The following is a 26,485-nucleotide window of genomic DNA, read 5'->3' on the forward strand; positions in this document are numbered from 1 at the left end:
TCTCACAGTATTACTGTTTGTCTTGTGAGTGTACACAAGGTGTGACTTATAAATGAGCTGTACGCAAATGGGGATAAGCAGGTGTGTACTTTGTCGAGACGGTGTGGAACAAGAAATGCTGAACAAGGAGGGAGAGGGAGCAGAGCCACAGGAGCAGAGCAGTAAGGACAAGGCAGTGGACACACACCCTGAAGCATGTTACATGTGAACAATATACAGTTATTTTAAAGCCACAACTTGACCTCATTGACCTGTTCTTGCTCTTGTTGTTTAGGATGGGCCCAGTCTGTCAGGACCTGAGGAGATGTCTTTGGGTCGGCTCCTGCGGCGTGCCTCCTCCAAGGCCTCCGACCTCCTGACCTTTAACCCGAGTGCATGGGGTGCATCCTTACGCTCAGGTCTGGATGGGGAGATCATTTTCTCCAAAAATAATGTCTGTGTTCATCCAGCTGAACCTCTGCCTGGCCTGGCAGAGCACCACCCAGGTACGTACAGTATGTTGGCCCAAGAAGGCAACAATACCACTGCTGCTTTTCTTACAAAACTGATCTTTTTAATATGTGGACCCCAGGAAGAGTAGCCCGGGCAATGGGCTAATGGAGAGCCAAAATAAACAATCGTTCACATTTCAAAATTATTTTTAAGGGACATAAAAACTGCGGAGATGTTAAAATGTATAGTTCTCTGCAGGTTATCTGTGTGTCCACGTGGAGAAGGATGAATGTCTGGGCACCACCCTGATTTTAACCTGGGTGCCCAACTCCAGAATCCAGCGCCAGGACGAGGAGGCCATGCGCTACATCACTCCAGAGAGCTCTCCAGTGCGCCGGAATGCACGCCGCAGAGGCCGCAGGTACCACTCACTGTTTGACCACATGGGATTTATTAAGAATACTATGGCCTTAATAATAACATGCATGATGTTATTATTAAAGGACTCCAGGAAGTGTAGCTGGCTGTTAAGCTCTGCTAATGGGGATCATAGTAACAAACATAAACTGTATGTCACTGTATGAATCTGTGTCCCACAGGCATCACTGTCGGCCTCCTGCAGCTCCAGAGGAAGAGGAGGAGGAGAGGGTCTTAAGCAGCAGTACCTCAGCAGAGGGCAGTGTAGTGGTGGAGACTGGAGCAGAGCTGCCCTCTGCTGGTGAAGAGGGGGATGAGGGCTCCTGTGAGCTCTCGGATGAAGTGAGTCGGGACAGTACCATGGGCTCAGACTCGGACACTTTTTCCTCTCCGTTCTGCTTGTCTCCAGTCAGTGAGGCTCTCTGTGAGAGCAGCAACTCTGTCTTTTTAGACAGCGAGAGCAGGTCAGTGCAAAAGTGTCCTAATTATCTCTCTTTTTCTTTGCATTTGGGCTTTTTTAACTCCAATTATTTATCCTCAAAATGTTACATTATTATTATTATTATTATTATTATTATTATTATTATTACTACTATTAATATCAATATCAATATTATTAATAATAAAAAAGGCTTTACAGTTGTGTGCATTATTAATTCAATCAATTATTCTTGGCTATCCAATACTTAAATTCAATTAATTTAAGTAAATTGCTTCTGTAGCCATAGCTGCCCTGGTGCCGACTGACGAAAGCTGCTAAACTGCACCAGCAGCTTCAGCTGCACCAGCAATCACTCACACACCATATTCATACCATAGTGCATAGTGTCTTGCCTAAGGACACAACAATTTTAGAGCCACTGCTGCCTCGCTCCCATCCACGCACTTACCAAACCCCACCCTGCTTAGATTAGATGAGCTTTAACATTGACAAGGTGGAATGGCCCAAAAATATATATATATATTTTGACAGTAATGGTTGACTGGAGGTTCCATGGTTCAGTTTATTTTATAGTTCTACAATGGTGTCTCTAGATCTAGCTCTAGTTAATTTAGTTGGTGAAATTAATTAGAAGTGGACCACATGTTTTATGTAAATTATATAGATTAGCACGGACTTGTATGAAGGCAAAAAGTGCCATTATTTCACTTGTCTGTTTAGGGTTGTACAAATAGGAAAATATTGAATTCTTTGCCTGTAAGGTACATTTGTTTTCATTTTTTTTTCCTGCAATCTCATCTTTTTCCACAAGGTGGAGTCACAAATAAGCAAATTTTAGATCTGTCTTGCTGAGAAAGCCCATAGTGTCTTTATGCTCTAGAGTGAGCAGGTAAACCAGAGAAGAGGATGTTCTCTCGTTATACCATTTTATGATAATTATTTACATGGATCCACTCTTATTGTTATATTTAGTCACAGATGGTCTGAAATATTTTTTGAAATCGTACAAACCTCACTGGCTCCAGATTGTTCCCTAATCAGAGGAGCCATCTGGACAGTGATGGTGCCGCAGTCGTTTGACTTTACGATTCCCCTCGCGGTTGCACAGCGATCCTGATCTGCTGCCCAGAATGTTGAGGCTGTGTCTGTGAGAGTGTGAGAGGCTAGTCCTGTAAGTACAGTCAGTATGGGACTTGGCAGCGCTCGCTGCTTCACAGCTTCTAACCTTTCCGCTGTCCTCCTCTGCTGCTCTGATACTCATTCACTTTTGGCACTTCAGTCTTCTGGCACTCAGACACGTCCTTTGTGTGGTCTCCTCACCATAGCTTCCGTCCACTTCTTTCTGCCTGTCCTCTACCTTACTTTGCATCTCTTCCTCTTGATCACTCTTTTCTTTCAATATTGTTTCTTTTTGGTGTGGCCCACCCCTCAAATATCTCTCCCCCTTCTCTTCCTAAAGTCTGTGTGAAGCCCTTTGATTCCCTGTGCTCCCGGGGTTGTTGTGCTGGGCTGAATGTCAGCTCTCCGGATTAGGGCACTGAAGAGAGCGCCACAGCAGCCAAACCCTGGAACCCACTCAATCTCTCTTTCTCTGTGCCTTGCTTTAATTGACACTGTTAAGGGGCCAGGAACTGGAAACATGTCACTTGGAATCATTCAGACAGAAACCGCTGCGTTTGGGAGAGCAGCACAAGATGAAAGGGGGGCAGGAGAGCGAGGAGGATGACGGGAGAGAAATCTGTGCTTTAACCACTGTCACTGCCTTGGCTTGTGGGTTTGCTCAGTATTTGTTTCTGATTAATGTAACAAAAAGTCTACTCTTTCTTTTATTCATAAAGGTATTTTTCAACAGTTGGTTGCATAAGGCACTTAAGACAAGAGCCAACACTAGCACAGCTCAGTAAGTTCTAAAAAGTCCTGTAAAATAACAACATGCTCTGCAGTGCGCACCGTGGTTATTACATTGCTTTTGACTATCTTTAAATGGCTGGAATGCACGACACAGAGGCCGCAGGTACCACTCATGACTTTAATAATGACATGCATGATGTTAAGCTCTGCTAATGGGATCATAGAAATAAATAATCATAAACTGGTAACACTGTATAAATCTTTAGTGGGGCATTTCAGGTCTATTGTCCCATGTTCCACAGGCACCACTGTCGGCATATTATGTAAAATCCACTTTTCTGACCTTTTCAACCATGTTACAACAGTTTCCTCATCAATAGTTTACTCAGAGTTGCATTTTGATTGGTTCATGCATGTTTGAGTAATCCTGTACTGTCCTACATTTGAGGTGCTCAGCAAACTTCTGTTTTCACCTGTCCCCTATTGCCGCCCACTGCTCAATAACTATTTGCACTTAAAATTCAGGTTCCATGCATGTAGTGTTGAAAAATGTCATGTAGCCACTTTCCAAACAACTTTCCAAAACAATTTCAATTGGTCAATACTGCTGTTTACAATGAAAAAAATTACCATCTACAAATGTTGTCGTTAATAACTAAAATACATAATAGAGTACTGTTATGTTTCTTACTCCTAGAAATGCTTGACCGCTATGCAAACGTCCTCACTTCTCACGCCACCTTCTCCACTCTCCTGTAATGCTCTCCTTAGGGATTAGCAGAAAGGCCTGAGAGTCCTGGGAGAGAAGTTGTTCTTGGTGGCGGTTCACAGGGAGTCCTGGCAGCGGCGTCCCCAGGGCAGCGGCGTCCCCAGGGCAGGGCCTCCTGTGTAGAGGTGTTGTGAAGGGCCCGGGGGCAGTTTGATCTCACTTCAGTCTGATGGGACCTGATGGGACACGATGGGACACACTGGGCCAGAGCAGCCCGACTATCACAACAGCCTGTTTACATGTCCCTCATCATGTGCAGGAGGCATAAAGCTGTTGACATGTTTCACACTGTACGCTGAGGACGCTTGTACGATCAGCTGCTGTTCAATAGTCTCAGAATTAACGTATGAGAAATTATGAAAGTTGCCATAGCGATTTGCAATTTCAAACTAAATATTATTCTTTTGAATGGGAGAAAGTCCTCAAAAGGTTGCATATAACAGGTGATTTAAACCATGGATACACTACTATGGTTATAACTACTAGTAAGATAAGATGTTCCTTTATTGTTCACACATGGGGAAATTTCATTGTTGCAACGCAGGTAGATACAGAGGAAAAGGACAGATAACTAGGAAGTTTAAAAAACACTCTTAATAGAAGAACTCTTATAAACAAAACTCTTATAAACAAAAACTCCTAAGGACAAAACCTCTCATTTCCTAATAAGGAATGGAGGGGAAAGATAAAATAAAATAAAAACATCTAGCGCAACAAGATAATACTAATAATAATGGTAAAACAAACACTCAGTTTTTATGCACATGAATGTGACATTATTGCATGTGAGTACGACAGTAATTGCACATGAATATGACGGTAATTCACATGGTTAAGTCCGTATTATACTATATGTACTATATACTATATATTACTATACTAATATGTATTATAATACTTCAATTGCACTATGGCAATTCTCTTAACTTTTAACATTTCCTTTGCCTATTTATTACCCCTACTGCATTTACTTCATTCTACGGTTGATCTCTTTATAGGTTGATATATTTAATATGGATTAAAAAGTCCTTGTTAACATTTGATATAGAGATCAGGGACATTGTGAAAACATATACAGTGGGCTCTTCATTTTAATAGGCTGGACTCTGATTGCAGAGCTTGTTGCCAGTCTTCTCGTAATCCACTGTCTGGTTTGTGGCATGATACATGAGACAGTGCGCTGTAAATCACTTGATAGCAGAGGGAAGTGCAGCTTGGATTGATCAGCCTTGTTATTTTCCCATCTGCTAACAGGGAAATGATTAGCCAGACTTGATTGATTCTGGCCTGTTACAGATTAAACCTGTCTTCTAAACGCCACTTTGTTTCTCATGTATTCAATTTTTTTAAGTGGAAACTACATATACTACATATAATCTGCAGAACATTACAACCCTAATGTGTAACAAATGCATTTATTTATCCGGGCTCTCGAATGTCTACGGGCTTAACATGTTTTAGTGCTGGCCTGTTTCTCAGCATTAGCCCGGCCCGAGACGTGTTGAAGAGTGCATTATGGTCATTATCCACGGCCCAGTGTGTTTTGAGTGTGTGTAGCTCTTACTATCGTATACCGTGTCTATTATAGTTGCCGTATTTGTACTTCGCACATACTTTGGCCTTTCTCTGCTGCTGCCCGGGCTGTGCATGGTGTGCTGTGCGTCTCGTTTGTAATAGAGGAACCCCAGCTCAAGTTTCAGTGCCGGGAACAACACGTCGGCCATGAGGGAATGACAAGGGAAATTGGACAGTATGATTTGTGTGCGCACGGCTTTCTCTGGAGTGTGTGCGTCCTCAGAAGCCTCCGTGCATTCCTCTCATTCCCCGCGCCTTGGCGAGGGTCATACCGAGATGCAAAACAACAGGCTAGAGCCAAACTGTGAATATATGACATTACAGAAGGATGAGGAGTCGGGACATGGATTCCCACTGTGTGTGTTTGTGTTCAGGCAGACTGAGGTATTTCTCATAGTTGTACCCGGGAGCGTTTGCAATTCAAAGGTTTATTCAGTAACGGTAATGTGTTGTTTTACTTGTCGCTGATTGATTTGCAAAGATGATTGAATATATATATATAATGCAAACAAGCCAGTCCCTCCTACTTTCTGTTGGGTGCAGAAGAGTCTGGAATTCGACCACTCCTTGGCAAAATTGAAATTCAACCACAACATTTACAAGCACATTCTGAGGCCATAATATCATCTTTATATTGTCAATGGAATTTCACCCAAGATGTTCCTTTTTTGTTGTTCTTTGGCTCTAAAGATGGATTTATTTTCTTTTATATTTCAATCAACATTTATTATTACTTTTTTTTTGTATTATTATTAGATTTTTTTTTTTAAATGAAAAAACCTGTATTTTGACTGTTTTAATATCTTTTTTTTACTAATCAGTAATTTATTTTTTTCTCAATTCTTGACATACACAAACATAAAACAAAGAACACAACCAGAGAACAAAACAAAAATGATAAAAAATAATGTCACAATATGACAAAACATAGATAAAAATTAAATTCGGCATAAAACGTCCTACATTTAAGTCCCATTTTTCACATAAAGTCTGAATGTCATGTTTCCATTTGTCTGATGTCAGTCACTGCGTCAGTCCCATAAACCTTTGCTCTGCTTCTGAAACCTAACACAGCTCCAATCATTAACCCCTGTGTACACACACGCTTTTTCAAAAGTTGTTTCTTTTTCCCCCAGGGAGTTGTGCGAAGAATCCATGGCGCAGTCCATAAGCTCCACCTCCAGCCTGGATAGCCACGCCCCCTCTGACAGCAGCAGCCAATCGCAAGCTGTGCGGTGGGAGGAGCAACAGAAGGTCCTGGCATTGGAGCAGTTGTGCGGCGTCTTCAGGGTGGACCTGGGTCACATGAGGTCACTCAGGCTGTTCTTCAGGTCAGGCACAAGTCCAGAGGTCATTCAAAGGTCATGTGATGTGAAGTCTGCGCTGATTGGACAATTGAACTGCAGTTATTGTGTATTCAGCAGTATTCCTTAGCCTTTATTTTTTACATTTAATTGGGTTATTCCTGTTATACGAGTCATACTTAAGTATTTTGAACTGAATACTTAGAGGTGGGCAATATATCGGAATTTAGATCATATCGTAAATGTTGTTTTGAAGATATGCAAAATATATATTTTTTTTTAACAATTAAATCTCAACTAATACGTTTACAGACATGTTTTAACAAATTTTGGTCGGATTGACATAATATTATTAGGCCCGAGCGCCACAAGCTGGCGAGAGGCCTATTAATCTCGTAAGGCCGTGCGAAGCACGGCTGCGAAAGTGCGCACGTAGTGCGCACGAAATCGAGCGCGAAGCGCTCGCCCACTTCCAAACACTCACTAACGCACTCCTCCACTCATGCACGCCCCGTGCATACTAATTAGTTGTAGGAAAATGGAACATTACCGTTGTAAACGGGCGAAGCCCGTGCAAAAGTTCGCACTAAACGAGCACTTGAAGCGGTCGTCATCCCCATATAAAGCACTCATTTGCGCTAAGTAGCTCACGAATACGTTCCCCATCTCTTGCATGTTCCGTGCATATAAGCATGTAATGCAAAAATTGAACATTATTACTGTATAGAGGGCCAAAAACACAAAGTGGGCGGAGCCCACTCAAAATTATCGAAAGTACCCGTCAGTGACCAGGGACCCACACCATGAGGTAGGAAAGCGCGAGCGCTTTCCGAAAATGTATAGTTTATGATATTTGAAAAATGGGAAACATTGTTTTCGCATCGGAATATTATTCTTTCTTTCTTTCTTTCTTTCTTTCTTTCTTCTTCTCGGGACCAACCCCCCTATTTTTCACCCAGTGAACATTGACGAAAAGTCACAAAAATTTGCACACCTCTAAAAATCGTGCCTCTCTACATTCTGGCTATTTCCCTTTTCTAAAATAAAAAAAATTGGCGCGTCAGCGCCACCAAATGTTCCAAAAATGCATTGAGAGATGGGAAATGACCCAAAAAAAATCTGATCGTAGAATCATGAAATTTGGCGCAGAGGTAGATGGTGACAAGAGAAGTAAAAAATATTATTACGGCAACGCCGTCCCCCGAACCAAATGTCGGCCATATTGCTTCAAAAATGGCTAAACATGACTTCGGAGTTTTTCCAAACGTCGTACTTTTACGAACTCCTCCCAGGGCGTTGGCCCTAAAAAGCTGAAATTTGGTGAAAATGCTACTGAGGAGTGGGACATCAAAAGTTATCCAAATTACATTGATACCTCTCACGGTCTCTGTGCGGCGAAGCCGCAAACTGTAACTAAAATTTCAGAAATCTCCCATATTTAAAATTTCTGCCGTTTGCGCAGATAAAGTCCGAATTGCGTCAAATTAGAATCAGTTGTTAAACTCTTTGCCCTAAACCTACTTGAAGTGAAATAAATTCATTTGGCGCCACAGCGCTCCCTACAGATTTTATATGGAGGTTAAATGTTTAGTTTTGCGAAATTATATGAAATTTGACACACAACTCAATTTTAGCATCCCCATCAAAAAAGTCAATGAGACCCATGTCATAATTGTTATGGCGTTGCCGTAACGATGACCGAAACCTCCCATGTTATTCCAATGGGGCCAGAACATGTTTACACTTTAGACTTTCACAAACTCCTCCCAGGGCGTCAGCCCTATTAACCTGAAATTTGGTGAGACTCATCTTCAGGACCATCAAAAGTTATCCACATTTTCATTCAAAGAGTCACGGTGTCTGTGCGGCAAAGCCGCACATTTTGCCAAGAATTCAAAATAAAATTGCTTTTTGATGGTAAAACAAAGGGGAGAACATGTGACAGCGTCACAGATTCAGCAGTAGGCGTGATAAAAGGACAATTGGGGCGCGTTAGCGCCCCCTCCTCTTGCGGCGTGGCGGCGGTGTGGCGGCGGCGTGGCGAGGGCCGATCATTGCCGCTTGCGGCTATATTTTGATATTGTTATTAGAATACACCCAAAGAAATATCAAGATATACATTTTTGTCAAAATTGTCCGCTTCTAAAAGCATAAAACTAAAGAATATTTTTATGTTTTTTCAAGTTTGTTTTGTGTGTAGTTGCAGGCTTTTAACTAATGTGCTGCATATAATGAACATTAGTAAATTGCATAAAGCACAAGATATAATTGTATATTAAAGAATATTTGTATATTATTGCTTAGTGACTCTTTGAACTCCCATAAATAAACGTGATGAATAATTGATTTCATGTTTTATTAATATTTGATCACGTTGTCGTAGCGATGAAGCCTGTACCAGCGGTCAGTTGGTGATCGCCAGCCGCGAGAGCCAGTATAAGATCCTCCATTTCCATCACGCTGGTCTGGACAAGCTGGCGGAGATCTTTCAACAGTGGAAGTGCTGTCGAGAAACCCAAATCCGAGACCAGGTCCTGCTCTCGCCTGCTTTTCACATGCACAATAAAATAAACAACAACAACATTATTTCTGGAGTTTTTCTGTTCCTTATTTCAATCCTAGGTTTCTGATGAAAAGTCTTGCATGCAGTTTTCCATCCAGAGGCCCACCCTGCCGTCAGCGGAGACGCACCCGGAGGAGAAGCTCTACCGACGGCTGGACGTCACCACGTGGTTGCGTCACCTCAACCACAGCGGACAAATCGAGGAGGAGTACAAACTGAGAAAGGTACCGGCGGTCTCTGAGGATTGTGTTGAGAGTGTTTTTGTGTGGCGCTCGTACATGATTGTCAGCAGTATTCAAGTGGAAGAAAAAGAGACTCGAGTTGCGATTAGTTATGCGTCATCTGACTTACAAATATTTGACAAACCGCGTTTCCCTCAGATTGATGTTCTAAGGAAATGAGCTGGGTAAAGTGATTGTTCTATTTAGAAGAGTTGTATTGTTCTGAAGCAAAACTATTTATCTTACAATGTATATGATATGTACAGTATAAGTAGTACACAGTAGTGCAGACTGACATGAGCACCTTTTATTAGGTGTTTGAAACTGTGGCTGAAATCAGGACAGAACTGAGCACATGGTGATGTATAAAACGAAATGTATTGTATATAGTTTGTACATTTTGTTTTAATTTTAAAAGCCTCCTATGGACAGGGGTTGAAAATGAGCTTATTTTGCACTTAAAACACTTAAAACATTGCATCTGGTTCGTCCAATGCTATGTCCATATTAAATAAGATAAGACATTCCTTTATTGTCTACACATGGGAAAATTTCATTGTTGCAACGCAGGTAAAAATATAAATATAATAAATAAAAATATATAGAATAAAATAAAAAAAACAGCTTGCGTAAGACGATGATGATGATAATAATAATAATAATAATAATAATAATAATAATAATAATAATAATAATAATAATAATAATGAAAAAATAAACACACTATTCTCATCAGTTGTATGCATATAAATAAATAAATAAATAATAAAAAATATTTCCTTGTAGATTTTCAAATAACATGCATCTTTTTTGTCTTTTTTAGACTAGAATCTGTCATAATTCCTACATACTATTGTTTTCAGTAATTATTTTAAATTCTTCATTGATAGTTCCACCTGAACAATTGAGCACTTCAGAGTCTATTTATTTTCCAACCAGAATCACACCTCAGTGTTGCAAACTCTCATTCTTAATCAGCACCTTGTCCAGTAAATGGTTTCATGTTTGGTTGTGTCTTTCCTTGTGACTCATTTCTTTACTCTGGTATGGACTCAACAGTTGCTTCGTCGTCCTCCTAAACCGACGGAGTGGCAGTTCGACTGTGACCAAGCTGTTTTCGCAGTAAACACAGAGGAGCGTGAAAACAGGAGGGCTCTTTCTGCCGGACACGCACATACGCTCGGGCCGTGTTTGCTTTTGCAGCACTTTGCAGACTCTGCCACTTTAAATAAGAGTTTGAAACGCTCCGTGTCTTTCAACTGTGGCACCTGCAAAAAGTAACAAGTCAAGTTTGTATTTAAATAATCGAGATAAGACTGTCAAAAGTATCGAAACGCAGAAACTGAAACTAGTGTCAAAACTAGAGTCAAGAAACAATACTGAGAAAAACAAAATCACAAACGGGACATTTTTCTGATTAGTTTTAGAAAATATCAGAAAAAGGTGATATTAAAGAAAGAGTCATTCGTTTTTTGTTGAAAATTATAATCTGTTGTCTTAAAAAAAGGTGTTTTTAATGGAAATCGGTTTAGAACATCAAGCCTTTTCCTGAGAAATGAAAGTCGAAACGTTATCTTCTCCCCACACGGCATATTCTCCACGCCTCGTACGCTCGGCCTCGCTGTGTTTACGCCCGTCTTGGCGCCACGCTGGATAACCTCCTCCTCCCTCTTCACCAGGCCATCTTCTTCGGAGGGATTGACCCGTCGATCCGCGGAGAGGTGTGGCCCTTCCTGCTGCACTACTACAGCTATGACTCCAGCTCCGAGGAGAGGGAGGCCTGGAGGCTGCAGAAACGAGCGCACTACCAAGACATCCAGCAGAGGAGGTGAAGAAGTTATTTTTATACTGTACAGATGATACAGTGCAGATATTAGACATGGTAAAAGCAGAAAACTAGAGGCACGCACTTGGGGCTGGGCAATTCATGACAATTCTTTAGTCTTTTAGTTGTTGAGTTGATTTAATAGGTCGACTGTGTTAGTTTTCTGAGTCGATAAATTGTTTTATTAGGATTATAGGGATTTCTTTGGACCACAGCAGGAAGGAGAGAACATGGAGTGAGTTATCTGCAGATTTGGGAGCGAATGGACAGTTAAATCTGTATTTTCGCTCAGGAAGAGGCAGTTTGGTCGTATTTCTCTGCATACATAGAATGTTTTGTGCAAGATCCTATTCATTTTCAAGAGGTTTTGCCAGTGCCCCTTTTAAATCAATGAAATGATGAACAGGGCGTGTCTTTTTGTCGAATTTAATATACATTCGATTACCGTCCTGTACATTTTAAGATCAGTTTTGAGCTTTTCTTCTATCTTGTAGTAGTAAAAATCACGAGTTTGAAGCAGAGGTCAGAATTTAGAGGAATAAATTGCATTTTTGTTTATATTAAATGGCACTGGAATGAAAAGCATTCATCTATTTACGTTGCGGTTCTACTAGAGTCATGCACTTCATTATTCAAAGACATATTTGTATATTTTAGATAAGGAAAAAATGTTCTCCCCCATATTGTCAGCCCTGAATTTACTACAGGAAATGACAAGAAAAACACAAATGCAATGTAGAAACAATAGAGAATACATATAGCTTTATTAGGCTTCACAATGTGTTTACAATGGATAAGGTTGGTTTGAAACTCCAGAAATGAACCATAAGCAGCTTGAGTTGTTAAAGAAGAAGAACGATGTGTCACTTTACTTTAACTTTAAAAAGGAACGACCTGACCTGCTCAGTCACGAGCTTTCCTGCACTAAATCGGCGCGTGTCCGACAATAACGGGGGAAATCAATTACACGTTTAAGTTCCCGACAGTGGCTCAGCGGTGATCCGTGCTCTGTGAAACGGTCACATGGCCTTTCCCCGCTCCCTGCCAAATGCCCACTCACTCAGACATAAAACCATATGTGAGCGTATTGTGGCTTCTCTCATCAACCAGCGCAGAGCAATCAATAGGCACAATCAGCGAAGTGTTAAGGGGAGGTGCCGGGCGTGAAATAAAAGGTCTCCGGAGAGAAAGCATGTCAGCGCTTATCAGATCATATAGACGTGTCAGAAAGGAGAGGCGGTGCAACGGTATGCGCTGACGACACACAGACACACAGACACACACAGACACACACACAGACACAGACAGACACACACAGAGACGCACACACAGACACACAGACACACACACAGACACACACACAGACACAGACAGACACACACAGAGACGCACACACAGACACACAGACACACACAGACACACACACAGACACAGACAGACACACACAGAGACGCACACACAGACACACAGACACACACAGACACACACACAGACACAGACACAGACAGACACACACAGAGACGCACACACAGACACACAGACACACACAGACACACACACAGACACACACACAGACACAGACAGACACACACAGAGACACACACACAGACACACACACAGACACACACAAATCAAATCAAATCAATTTATTTTTGTAAGGCCCAAAATCACAACAACAGTTGCCTCTGAGGGCCACAGGGAGAAATGAATCAACAATGTCTGTGGTGGCGATGGAGTCAGACAATGTCTGTGGTGGCGATGAAGTCAGACAATGTCTGTGGTGGCGAGGGACGATGTCCCAGGGTCCTCTGTCCTTAGACTCTCCTTCTCGGCCAGGAAAAACTACAAAAAAAACCTCTTTGGGAAAAAAGCGTAGAAACCTGGAGGAGTTCCAGTGAAGGAGAGATCCGACTCTCACAGACGGACAGACGGACACGAGGAGACTGGAGCTGGACCCACTCTTCAGGCAGAAGAGGGACCGTCTGAGTCGAGCTGGACCCACTCTTCAGGCAGATGAGGGACCGTCTGAGTCGAGCTGGACCCACTCTTCAGGCAGATGAGGGACCGTCTGAGTCGAGCTGGACCCACTCTTCAGGCAGAAGAGGGACCGTCTGAGTCGAGCTGGACCCACTCTTCAGGCAGAAGAGGGACCGTCTGAGTCGAGCTGGACCCACTCTTCAGGCAGAAGAGGGACCGTCGGAGGCGAGCTGGACCCACTCTTCAGGCAGAAGAGGGACCGTCGGAGGCGAGCTGGACCCACTCTTCAGGCAGATGAGGGACCGTCGGAGGCGAGCTGGACCCACTCTTCAGGCAGATGAGGGACCGTCGGAGGCGAGCTGGACCCACTCTTCAGGCAGATGAGGGACCGACTGAGGCGAACTGGAGCCACTCTTCAGGCAGATGAGGGACCGTCCACACAGGGCAGGGACCACTTCACCAGGGGAGGGGCATCTGGGTCCACAGGTCCTCAGGAGTGAGAGAAAGAAAAGAAGGCGGTGAACAGTTTGCAAGTGGAATCAAAAAATAAATATTGTTTGATAGCATAAGTAGTCAGAAGAAGAAGAGGATAGTGCTCAAGCTGTCATACTTCCCCCAGCACAGTTACTCCTAGGGCAGCGTAGCTGAAGCTGTGGGTTTATCTTTCTGTTCCTAACTACTCTGACCATAAGCGATTTCGAAGAGGAACGTTTTAAGCCTGGACTTAAATGAAGAGACTGTGTCAGCATATTTAACATGGGTCGGGAGCTGATTCCATAACACAGGAGCTTGGTAGCTAAACGCTCTACCTCCTACAGTACTTTTAGAGACTCTTGGCACCACCAGAAGGCCAGCATTCTGAGAGCGAAGAGCTCTGTTTGGATGATATGGTTCTATAGCATCTTTGAGGTAGGATGGGGCCATGTCATTTATGGCTTTGTAGGTCAAGAGTAGAATTTTGAATTTGATTCTGGACTCGACGGGGAGCCAGTGAAGAGACTTCAGCACTGGCGTAATGTGCTCTCTTCTTTTTGTTCCTGTTAGTAATCTTGCTGCTGCATTTTGAACCAGTTGAAAGCTTTTTATGGACACAGACACACACACAGACGCGCACACAGACACGCACACAGACACAGACACACACACAGACACGCGCACAGAGACACACACACAGACACAGACACACACACAGAAACAGACACAGACACACACACAGAAACAGACACACGCACAGAGACACGCACAGACACGCACAGAGAGACGCACAGAGAGACGCACAGAGAGACGCACAGAGACGCGCACAGAGACGCGCACAGAGACGCGCACAGAGACGCGCACAGAGACGCGCACAGAGACGCGCACAGAGACGCGCACAGAGACGCGCACAGAGACGCGCACAGAGACGCGCACAGAGAGACGCACAGAGACGCACAGAGACGCACAGAGAGACGCACAGAGAGACGCGCAGAGACGCGCACAGAGACGCGCACAGAGACGCGCACAGAGACGCGCACAGAGACGCGCACAGAGACGCGCACAGAGACGCACAGAGACGCACAGAGACGCACAGAGACGCACAGAGACGCACAGAGACGCACAGAGACGCACAGAGACGCACAGAGACGCAGACACAAGCGTCCAGCCTCACAAGCACCGGACCGTCCACGTATTGCCAAATGTCGTGGCTTCCCCTTCGTAATGAAGATGATAATTGGACAGGTTTCTCCTCCATGGCCTATTAACATTTACAGTCCATCATAAGGTGTTGTTGGAGTGGAGTAATTAGAGAGCCTGTTCTGCAGATTCCGCTAAAGCCGTTTGACAAGAGCAGCCTCCGGGGCCACTAGTTGATCATTAGGAGCGAGCGTACGTGTCTGCGCCAGTTTCCCCTGTTCTGTAACGGCGTATCGTTGCCTTTGACGTCACGATGGTTAAAAAAAAAAGCAGCAAGGGATATTAAAATGTAACATCTGAGTAAAGTGGAAGATGTATTTTTGGGTCCTGGTCAGAGTGCTTTGGTTTTTACATCGTGTTTGAACTTTCTTGGTTGTTTATTGTGGTTTGTTGAATTGCCTTAACGCTCAAGAGCTGTCAAACTACTCTTTGTGCTGGTCCCAGGCCCACATAAATGGCATTGTGTCATTAAAGTGCATACGACAGCGTTTCATGTTGTTTTAATTATCACTGTGTTTGGTGGGTTAGTCCATGCAGTATATATTTATCATACTTTTACGTCAGTTATGTTGCAGTTTGTGAAAGCAAACAATGCAAAATCAAAAATGACAGGAAGTAATGCTGAATTCTCTAGTTACTTTGAAAAAGCAGAGACTGTTGAAACACAACTGAAACTACCAATCTAAACTATAATTTAACTAAATAAAGGTGTTATCAGGTATTATTATTCGTCAAATCATAACTATTGTGTAATTCATATGGATTTTGGCCCTTGTTTGCAGTACGTTCGCTAGGTAACGGCAAGTATAGAGCTGGGTTTCGATTCAAATTTCTCAGATTCCATCCGATTCGCTCCGATTTCGATCTGATTTCCGATTTCGATTCGATCCGGGGGTTAATGTTATTAAAAATGAAAAATATATTTGAACCGTTTCCTTCACTTCGTGACTGTGTAGAGAAGCAACATATTAAAACTTGTATTATATCAATATTAAACAGCAAATCTTACAAGTATTGGTAGTTACTGATGGCTGGAAGACTGATGAAAAGGTTAAGGGCCAATCTACCTTCAAGAAAGATAATTCAGGACAATAAATGGAGGACATCATTGAGGTGACGACATCTGCAACAGTGGATTCTACTGGGACACTAACCAGTGCATTAGTATTATGCTTGAAAATAATTATGAATTCACCCAAAAGCGGTTGCTACCAAAAGCATTTTTATTTTAAAACTGCTCTCACACTGCCAGTACTGAAACTGGAAGTATAAAATGTAAACGTTGAGCATTTTTAAAAAAGAAATATATATACATATATTTTTTAAATTATTATTATTTTAAATTGATCTTTGGACGTATGAATCGATAATCGGTCATTAATATGTGAATTGATTAAAAATTGGGAAATCGATTTTTTCAACCCAGCTCTAGGCAAGTAAAATATATAAACTTCACTAAAATGAAAAAAAAACTGGGGAAAAATAGACACCTTAAGGTTGGTGAGGCAAGAGTGCTAGCCTATACCTGCTGATTTAGTTTTAATAGCAATTGCATAAAAGTCAATATTATTACACACTTTCAAAATAAGAAAATCTTTGAAAAAAATCAAAGCGGGCATATAATATCTTTGGACTGACCATTTCCCTGTCTTTTTTTAATCCGAATTTTATGACTGAAATTAAATGGAGCAGTAAAAGGAAATCACAGTTAATTATTTCCTTGCATTTTCTAAGGGCTTTTGGTGTGAAATGGAACATGGCGTGAGTCCACGTCCTGTCTGTGATCCAGACCAAACAATCTCCACTTTTGCTTAAAGAAAGGCTGTAGAAGCTAACGATTCCTGCCAAACGTTAGGCAATCCAGGTGAAAGCTGAAGTCGAATGTGACCACAGCGTCTGAAACTAAACAGTTGCACAGCGTTGCATCAGGTGTGCACTCAGAATTCCTGGTGGAGCAGCACGGAAAACAAACACTGTTAATTAAATCCCCTCAGCTTGTTAGAAGAACGCCACATTAGCAGCACACACCGACGGTCGCTAATATTGACACTATACTGTAGCACTCGTAGCAATAGATTCATGTTTTATGGTCATTGTATTATTCCTGGTGGAGCATTTTTGGGTTGAAACTGGTTTTATTTCACTGCTTATTCACCTCTGCAGTGTTTGGAGCTAAGCTTTTGTGTGAAATGGTACATTCAAGAGGGCACATATTAGTATTTAATATCTAGTATTTTAGTTTGCTGATATTTTATTGTTTTTTGCTGGGTTTGGCTGTCTTTTTGTCTCATTAACAGCTGTCAATGCTTTAAAAATGTGTATTTATTTGTGTTTGTGTATGTATTTAAGTGATTACAAGACAGTAAAAAGATAGAAATATTCGTTTTTCTTAATCCAGAAACGATCCAAGACTGATAACAGACAAATTATTTTACAAATCACTTTCTAAATGATCAGAAACTACTATTAATTTATGGCAAAATCATTATAGAATCCGCCATCTCATCTTCTCTGCGTCACTCTATTCACGACAAAATGTTTGAACCTGTTGCTGTTTTTTGAAGGTTGTCCATGAGCCCCGAAGAGCACAGCGCATTTTGGAGGAAGGTCCAGTTCACCGTGGACAAAGACGTGGTCAGAACGGATCGCAGCAACCAGTTCTTCCAGGGAGAGAACAACCCCAACGTGGAGATCATGAGGTTAGCCCATCACTTTCCCTTCGGTAACTCTCCTCCGCCGTCTTCTTGACATGGTCCGTACTTATCGCTCCTTCCCCGGGCCGACGCGCCGGCGCACCTATTCATTTCATATTCTGAACCCCGGGGGGAGCTGCAAATGAGTTTCATGCTTTATTGACTCTGACTAAGCCATCTGAGCACTTTTTTTGATGCATACTCAGAGTTAATGGTTTTTCTAAACGAGGAGCAGAGGATTTAAATAGCATATTGGTTTAGTGTCTCGTGGAGGCTCCTTATGTTTGTCGAGGTATTATGTCTTCTGTCTGGGGGAGGGGAGGAGAGTGCTGCTGCTCGTGTTTTATCTGTTTCCTATCAGCCAGGCAGATGTGAACGCCGAGAATCCCAAAGATATTCAGCTTTCTGGGCACCAGATTTCAACTTCTTATCAAAGCTTTGCAGCGTGTCGGGCTTGAGAGAGAGAGAGAGTGATGCAGGACAATTACAAATATCAGTAAGACCACCTGCTTCGGCCATACTGTAATATCATAAATAATAGTATTAATAATGCATTCATTTTTTTAGAGCAATTTTCAAGACAAGTTTTTTTTTTCTATAATTTCATGCATTATTGATTCACTGCATTTGATAAGTAGCCACTCCCTGGGGAAAGCTTTGAAAATGTGGCTCACAATTTGTATCTGCAGTAGGGGTGGGCGATATGGACAAAAAATAATATCGGAGTATCCTGATAACGATAGTCAGATGATATTATTTCAATCCAACAGAAAAGTCTTAAAACATGTCTTCAAACGTCTTAGTTAGATGTAATTATCAGACAAAATGTGAAATGTCTGTAAAAAATTATTTCAAAAGTGCTGAAATATTACTTAATACCCATAATTTTATGTATTATCAGCTCTTTTTGTAGCATTTTTTGATATAAGCGAGATATAATGCCAAATTGTGAATATCTTTTTTCATAGTTTTGGCCGGGGTGAGACTTATACTTATATTTATACTTATACTCATACTCCGGAGCGACTTATCTGTGATATTATTTGTTATTTTCACACTTGCAACCGCATTTCATACTCCGGAGCGACTTATATGTGATATTATTTGTTATTTTCACACTTGCAACCGCATTTCATACTCCAGTGCGACTTATATATGTTTTTTTCTTCTTTTCTTTTCTTTTTTTTGGCTGGTGCCACTTATAGTCCAGAAAATATGGTATTGCCCACCTCTTATCTACAGCCCCTCCCTCACAGAGCACACAAACATACTCACACACAGGCAAGATGGGTGAAGTGTCTTGCCCAAGGACACAACAACAGTATGCAACATGAGAACGTATGACTGCCCGCCTAACGCTGCCCCTTACCGTCTTATCGGTTAAGAAATAATACATTTAAAAACTACTGCCAGCCAAGGGCATTTTCAAATTAAAAAAAAACTGGAAAATGATTAATTAGCTCCCTGGTTACCGCAGAAGTTGGCATAGCAACTGCCTAAGCTCGTCTGGATTTTTTTAAAGTTTTTTTTTACCAGCCTCACTGAAACACATGTCAGATTGTTCATAGTTTTTTGTGTGGGATCTGACTTTTGTGCGGTTTGGCTGAGCTCCTCCATCACAAACCACATGTCAATAAATTCAGCCTCTAGAAGAAGAAGAAAAAAGTTATTACACCTTTTACCCATTTGGTATTAGGAGATGTGATCTGAGCTGAGATGTAATATGTTGTGTTGATCTTGCTGCAGGCGCATTCTGCTCAACTATGCCGTGTTTAATCCCGACATGGGCTACTGCCAAGGCATGTCTGACCTGGTGGCCCCGCTGCTCAGTGAAATCCAGGATGAAAGCGATACCTTCTGGTGCTTCGTGGGCCTCATGGAGAACACCATCTTCATCAGCTCGCCGCGCGATGAGGACATGGAGAGGCAGCTGGTAGGACTATGGATTATTCAGAACATATACAAAAAACAAAACAGTCCTTTGTCACAGGATTTGTCACAATTGAATCGAAATCACAATATGAGTAGTCACAATAAGCAAATTGATAAGGGAGAGACTTTAGCTTTATCTTTTCTGCAAACAACTATATATCTTGTTTTTTTCTGTATAAAACTTGATAACCCTATAGTGTTAGAAGTATGAAAACATGCTCTGACATTCCTGAGATTGTTTGACTAATTTAACACTTCATATTTCGATCTTCAATCAAATATTGATGCTTGTACTCCTCAGATTCATCGTCCGATAAGAAAATGTAAAAATCACATTTGCATTTGAACTGCGTAAATAGTAAGGAATTACGCAATCTGGACTTTTGTAATCTTTTAATCTGGTCACGTGACATCTTTATTTTGATTGGAAAATGTTTTTGTTTTTTTTGTAAAGATGATTTATAGATCTTTAGGTTCTTGGATATTTTCGTGGTGAATGTTCATCAACTGTACTCCTATGAAGTACTTAAGTTTAAAAAAATGTACTGTATTTTACTTGAGTACAGTGGATACTTTCTACTTTTACTTTAGTACATTTGAGAGCAGTCTGTACTTTTTATTGAACATGAAACTACAAGAACTTTTTTAATACAGTTTGAGACCTGCTGAAATAGTTGAGGGGTTTATTTTAAGCACATTTATGTTGATTTACCTGAAGCTGATGAGTCAAAGTATCAGTATTGAGCAAACAAAATAAATAAATTAAAATAGTTAAGAAAAGAAATAAAGAAATCAACCAAAAATCTGCACAATGATTTATCAAGGTTGCTACATTTGACGCTTTAATATCTCTAAAAGTACATTTAAAAAGGGTAATTCAATACTTTTACTCAAGTAGACATTGTTCTTTATGCTTTTACTTTTCCTTGAGTAATGTTTTTAATACCTGCACTCATGTCTGGGACTTTTTCAAAATACCACCACGTACACTATTGTCCATGCATTTCTGACACACACTCATTAACAAAAGAGGTTTGAATCTGAAAACAGAATCAGCCCAACACTTTCTTGATATCCAAATACAGCAGAAGTATTGGTGTCCATGTTTTGACCCCTGTAGATGTATCTGCGTGAGCTGCTCCGCCTCATGCTGCCCCGGCTGCACCAGCACCTGACCCGTCTGGGGGAGGACGGGCTGCAGCTGCTCTTCTGCCATCGCTGGATCCTGCTCTGCTTCAAGAGAGAGTTCCCCGACACCGAGGCTCTGCGCATGTGGGAGGCCTGCTGGGCGCACTACCAGGTCCGAGACAAGAGAGACAAATGTTCTCCTGCATGCACAACTTCATCTGTCAAATACCAGTTCTCTTTTTGCTCGTTTTGCTGATGAACTTAACGATCAGTTCGAAAATGTATAAGTGACCTGCTTGAGGTAATTCAATATGACTTTTAAAGGAAGTTCAAAAAGGACAAATTCTGCCACCAAACTTTTCTATGCAAATTCATTAAAAACATGAACAACATTTGCTTAAAGGTGTGTTATATCCACCATCTCCATGGAGATGTTCTTGCTTTGCCTGAAATGTTCCACAGAATGGCATTTAAATAATCTATCCCCGTGGACATAAGCAGGTCCTGCCACCAGGCCAAGTTACAGGTCAGAACTATGGAGAGCTATACAAAAGTATGATTAAATAAATACAAATAGAAAGGTTTTAAGAATACAAAGACATTACAGTGTATTCTTCTACCTACAAACCCATGTTCCTTCTTTTCCCTCATTCATTAGTGCTGTTGTGTGCTCTGGTGTCACTGAGCGCTGCAGCGCTGCTCGCTGCTCGCTGTCGCAGAGTCAAATGTCACTTGTCCTGCTCTGTGCCATCTGTTTGCTCCTATTTAATGCTCCGCAGGTGCTGAGAGCAGGTAGTAATGTGAAACCCACATCCACTCTTAAATGTCACCAACTTCATACATTTCTGATTAACTCTTCATTTTGTGGTCGATAAAGAGCAGTGTTATTCTACAAAACAAATCCAGAGCAAAGTTTGGAGGGTTGTAAGATTTAAAAGCAGTACTTTTTTTTAATCATTTGATTTATATATACTTCACTTTTTGGAAGAAATTTTGTCAATTTAAATTAACATAGTTATTGTATTTGTTAAATGCTACTGCAATAATGTCAAGGTATGAAAATAACCTCAAACTAAAAATTGATTGACAGTGGTAATTATGAAGGTATTTTTTGAAGACTGTATTTATTGTACATGCAAACTACATAAATGAACATACCCGTTCCTTGTTTTGCATTTGTAATTTGAATATTGCTCTCCCGTGTAACATAACCTTGGAACAAGGTCATGATTAAAACCATTTTATCATACACAATTACAATCTGACAACCAGCAATATGTAAAAATATGCACGATTGTCTTAACCTGGCTGTGTCTGCAGACGGACTACTTCCACCTGTTTCTGTGTGTGGCCATCATTGTTCTCTACGGGGAGGACGTCACGGAGCAGCAGCTGGCCACCGACCAAATGTTGCTCCACTTCAGCAACCTGTCCATGCACATGAACGGGGAACTGGTGCTGCGCAAGGTACGGCACAGGCCGCGCTCCGAGCTTATTGTTTATTCAGCAAAGATCTAACTGGCTCTATCACTCTGGCCCGCGGCAGCAGGGCAAAAAAGAGGGCTATAGTAGATGGACAAGATTGCCTTCAAGATATTATTTGTTTAAAAAATGTATTCTTTTTAGAGTCATGAAATTTTAACTGGATAAAGATGCAGCTCGCCTGGACTTAACCACTGCAGGCTGAACTGACAAACAGACCAACGTGACCTTTTTAGATATTTCCAATAGTTCCCGCGGAGTATTCATGAGCACACTACATTACATACATGATAAGTGGTACATTACAGTGGAAGTGGCACATGCACCAGAGCAGTGGATGTACTGAGGCCTTGTGCTGCTGCGGAGCGTTGCCGACATGCTTCACTGCCGCTTGTGTGCGCCCTCATGTTTATGGATTCCGTGTTAGTACAGGGCCAGACCAGAGGCTGCAAGTTCATGTTAGCATGCAGCCGCCGTAGCTCATGAGAGTTAGCATCAAGAGCCACAGTTTTACCTTCAGGACAAAGAATGTAAAGCTGATCTTGCCTGGGTTTTTGTTATCTTCCCGAGTCAAGCTCCTTGATTTATGTGAACGTCTCTTGCTTAGCTCGCATACGCATTGTCTTGTTTTTCTTGTCTTGTTATTTGCGTCCTTTTTGTCCACCCAGGCTCGCAGTCTTCTGTACCAATTCCGCCTCCTCCCCACGATCCCGTGCAGCCTGCATGACCTGTGCAAGCTGTGCGGCCCGGGCATGTGGGACAGCCGCTACATCCCCGCCGTGGAGTGTTCTGGAGAGCATCCCGACTCCCAGAGCTGTCCGTATGGCGGCACGTCCACCCCTCAGCCCTCCTCGCCGTCCCCCTCAACCACGCCCTTGCAGTCGCCCAACCCCGCCCCCACGCCCTCTCCGGACAGCAAGAGGACCTCGAAAACCAGGGACATATTCACCTTCAGGAAACAGACATGACTGCGTGCGTATGCTGGGACTCCCTGTTCAAACGGGATCCTGTCACGAGCTCTTTTGTGTGATGTGGAACACGGCCTTATCCGAGCATGGGACAGTTCTAGTGGCGAGGCCAAGAGTTGAAGAGGCTGCGTCTCCGTTTGACACAGAACAGACAATCACTAGGCGTTGTGTGTGTCTCAACCCAACTGAGGTTTGTTGGCCCGGTTCCAGTGGTCTTCAGGATTTCAACAGGGTCTAAGGCTGGATTCGTGCGGAGGGTTTGAACCAGGGTCAAGTGAAAATGGAGATTCATTCATAGCGAGTCAACTTTTCATAATGGAAAGTTGTGGAGAAATGAGCTACTTTAATCTCTCGGATTGTTGCAGGAGGGCACAGACAAGTATAAATGACTGTTCTGTAAGCAATATATTATCCTTGCATGTTTTCTGTATAGAGGACACAGCGTGTTTGTGAAACAGGTTTGAATGTGTTTACACTATGATAGGGCTCTGCATATCTCAACACAAGAAAAAAGACCTTTGAGCAATAGAAGCATTTAGGCATCAGGGTTCACGGTCTGAAACTCATTTGAATGTGCTGCTCGCTCCACCCAAACAACAGTGTTTAACTCACTTCTTCTTTTTTTATCTTGACACAAAGACGAACAGTGTTGCGTTACTTTTTCGTTTGGACAGGGTTGTGAAAAATTGTCAACAGTGTTATTTTCATCTGCATTTTTCAGAATTCCACTGTCAAATGTACAGAGACGTCAACAAGACACTGTCAACACCAAGACTGGCTCACTCGAATGTATCTTTTCTGCTTTTCCGTTGCTGTCTTTAGTCAAGACTAGTTTGCGTATGTGTGTGTGTGTGTGTGTGTGTGTGTGCGCGCGTGTGTGTGTGTGTGTGTGTGTGTGTGTGTGTAAACTGGTGCAACCTTTAAACATCTGGTAATGAGTTGAGGAACAGACACGGCCCCCATCCCCACAACACCACCCTCATTCTGACCAATCTCCTAAATTATACTAGTCATCGAGAGGAAACCGGCAGGAGAAAACAAGGATGTAAAAGCTGGCTGTTTGGTCTCTTCAGTGAGAAAACCCTGAAACAAAGCAAGCATTTCCCACTGCGACTTCATTTACAGTACAGTGATGTGTGCGACGCTCGTGCGGTTTGCAAATCCCAGATGTTCCCCCGGCGCACGGACTCCCCCTTCGAGAGTTTGTGAGTGACACTCTTGGGGGGCGAAAACATCTGAAATAGCTGCTAAAATGTAACATTAAGACCTTCAATCAGTCTTCCCTCCCTCCCTCCTCTGCTCTCTGTGGTCTGCCGCTCAGCAAGCCGTCCCCTGCAAATGACATGCATAACGGCTCCGTTTCCCATTAGTTATCATGCGCAGCTGCCTCCTCCAAGCCCACACAGTTTGGGAGATCGAGGGTGGGCAAGTAAAAGTGAAAACCAAAATGGCTACTGGAAGTGTATGAGTTTTGTTTAAGGGAATGAAATCCTCACTACATCACAAATCTATGTCAGACGACTGGATCAGCCACTGAATGTACTTGGGTACTGAGTCGAATCTTACTCTGTATTAATAAAAACACTTGTGCATCTAAGAATAGCTTTGTTTTCAACTATTACTTGGTCTCTAATTATTCCCACTGTGATTGTTTTGGTGCTCAGGATTACCTAGCTGGAAGTCTTTGCATTACTTGAGTTGATGTGGAAAATTGGAGCACCCAGAGGAAATGAGAAACCCACGAGGAAAACGACAGCAAAGCCCCACATTGACCACCGTCAGTGACTTACAACAAAACACCACTGGTAACGGCAAACACGCGATGACTTCTGTTTTGGGAGGTTTTTTTCATCATGGTTTGAACCAGTTTTACCAGAAAGTTGAGTGACAACAGACCCAGTGTCTATACAGTATATTTAGTGGAAGCCGAACATTAGCAGCTGAGTGCTCCCACGTAAGGAGAGCAGAAAAACAAGATTGCGTCAGCAGAAACCGAAGCAATTAACCCAGACTTGCAGCACAAAGTGTTGACAAAATGTGGAGTGAGCGGACACAAGTAGAGTGTCCGATTGGGTGAAAAACACCTCAAAATCACTATATTGTGCAGCTTGCAGACAGCTCTGTTGACATGAGAGCTTTAGCTCGAGTTTCATAAACCCATTTGTCACATCAGACATAAGTAAAATATCTACCATTTTAGATAAGTGAGGCTTTGTGGTGTCATGGACCCATCTGGAATGATGGATAGACCTGTGCAGATTACATTTGAGGCGGTGTGTATATGCAAAGTTCTGTGCAACTTTTGTACCGCCATTAGAATTGAGCAGTATATCAAAATTGATATATTATGAATGTATTTTCAAGATATGCAAAATGTGAAAGATGTTGATACATTTATATCACGTTTATAGTGAAAAATGCAACAAAAAGAGCTAAATAAACATTTTTAAAGTGATGTTAATAAACAGATATTATATGGTGGTATAGCTGTACTTTTGTCATTCATTTGACAGATATTTCACATTTGTCTGATAATTAAACCCATGTCTGTTGGATTGACATATCTTCTGATATCATTATCCGGATAATATTGAGATATACATTTTTGTCTATACAGCCCACCCCTAACAACCACATAAAACTTGATGGCGCTCTTGTTGGTCTACACAGCTACATGGACTTTCAAACACGCTGTATTTGTCATGGTGACAGACTACACAAATGGAACAAACAGCTGAAAAACGTCTGATCAGCATTTTGCTTAAACTCAACATTCAAGTTCTTTTTGTTTGTAATAGTTATGTGACAGTGACAGGTGAGATGTCACATGTTTCCATCTGACTAAACACAAAATCCTCTGGTGTATGAGGAAGCTGCAACATATTTCCTGGCAAATTGTGACTCATGTTATTATTGGTCAACCACAAAGTCTACAGCCCGTTTTCATATACCAGGTTTATGTTTCTAAAATGCAAATTTCTCAAGCCTAATCCAAAGCGTTTATGCTTAAAGTCCTATAGTCTGCTCTTTGTCCATATTCAAAACAATGTGAGTTATTATTACATTTGAAGTGAGGTGTATCAGTTTAAGTAAAATGATTGTGCAGTTCTAAGTTACAAGAGAGTTGTTGCCATTTTTAGACTTCTAGACATTCAGCAAACTGCCAAGGACAAGTCAATTGCTCAGAAAAATCATTCAAGTAAAGCTTTTTAAAAATTGCAGTAAAATACAT

At 41.9% G+C, this 26,485-nt stretch overlaps 1 protein-coding gene across 4 annotated transcripts; it reads left to right on the forward strand.

Moving 5' to 3' along the window:
• Window positions 1–278: 278 nt before the first annotated feature.
• Window positions 279–24,853, forward strand: tbc1d16 (TBC1 domain family, member 16). Of its 4 annotated transcripts, none has more exons than XM_072443393.1 (12): window positions 279–485; window positions 691–853; window positions 1,032–1,313; window positions 6,623–6,817; window positions 9,174–9,321; window positions 9,413–9,577; window positions 11,254–11,402; window positions 17,615–17,749; window positions 19,490–19,676; window positions 20,796–20,975; window positions 22,124–22,270; window positions 22,954–24,853. In XM_072443393.1, exons 1-12 carry the CDS (start codon window positions 305–307, stop codon window positions 23,251–23,253), a joined length of 2,232 nt encoding a protein of 743 aa, XP_072299494.1. In that variant the 5' UTR covers window positions 279–304; the 3' UTR covers window positions 23,254–24,853. The 4 variants fall into 4 exon arrangements, with proteins under 4 accessions (XP_072299494.1, XP_072299495.1, XP_072299496.1 ...); XM_072443394.1 differs by having other exon boundaries at window positions 9,440–9,577; XM_072443395.1 differs by lacking the exons at window positions 279–485; window positions 691–853; window positions 1,032–1,313 and adding an exon at window positions 2,444–2,462.
• Window positions 24,854–26,485: the final 1,632 nt, after the last annotated feature.

Source organism: Eucyclogobius newberryi, unplaced genomic scaffold (genome assembly GCF_026437365.1).
Source record: "Eucyclogobius newberryi isolate DKJ021-1_F unplaced genomic scaffold, fEucNew1.0.hap1 SCAF_13, whole genome shotgun sequence".
Classification (NCBI taxonomy): Eukaryota; Metazoa; Chordata; class Actinopteri; order Gobiiformes; family Gobiidae; genus Eucyclogobius; species Eucyclogobius newberryi.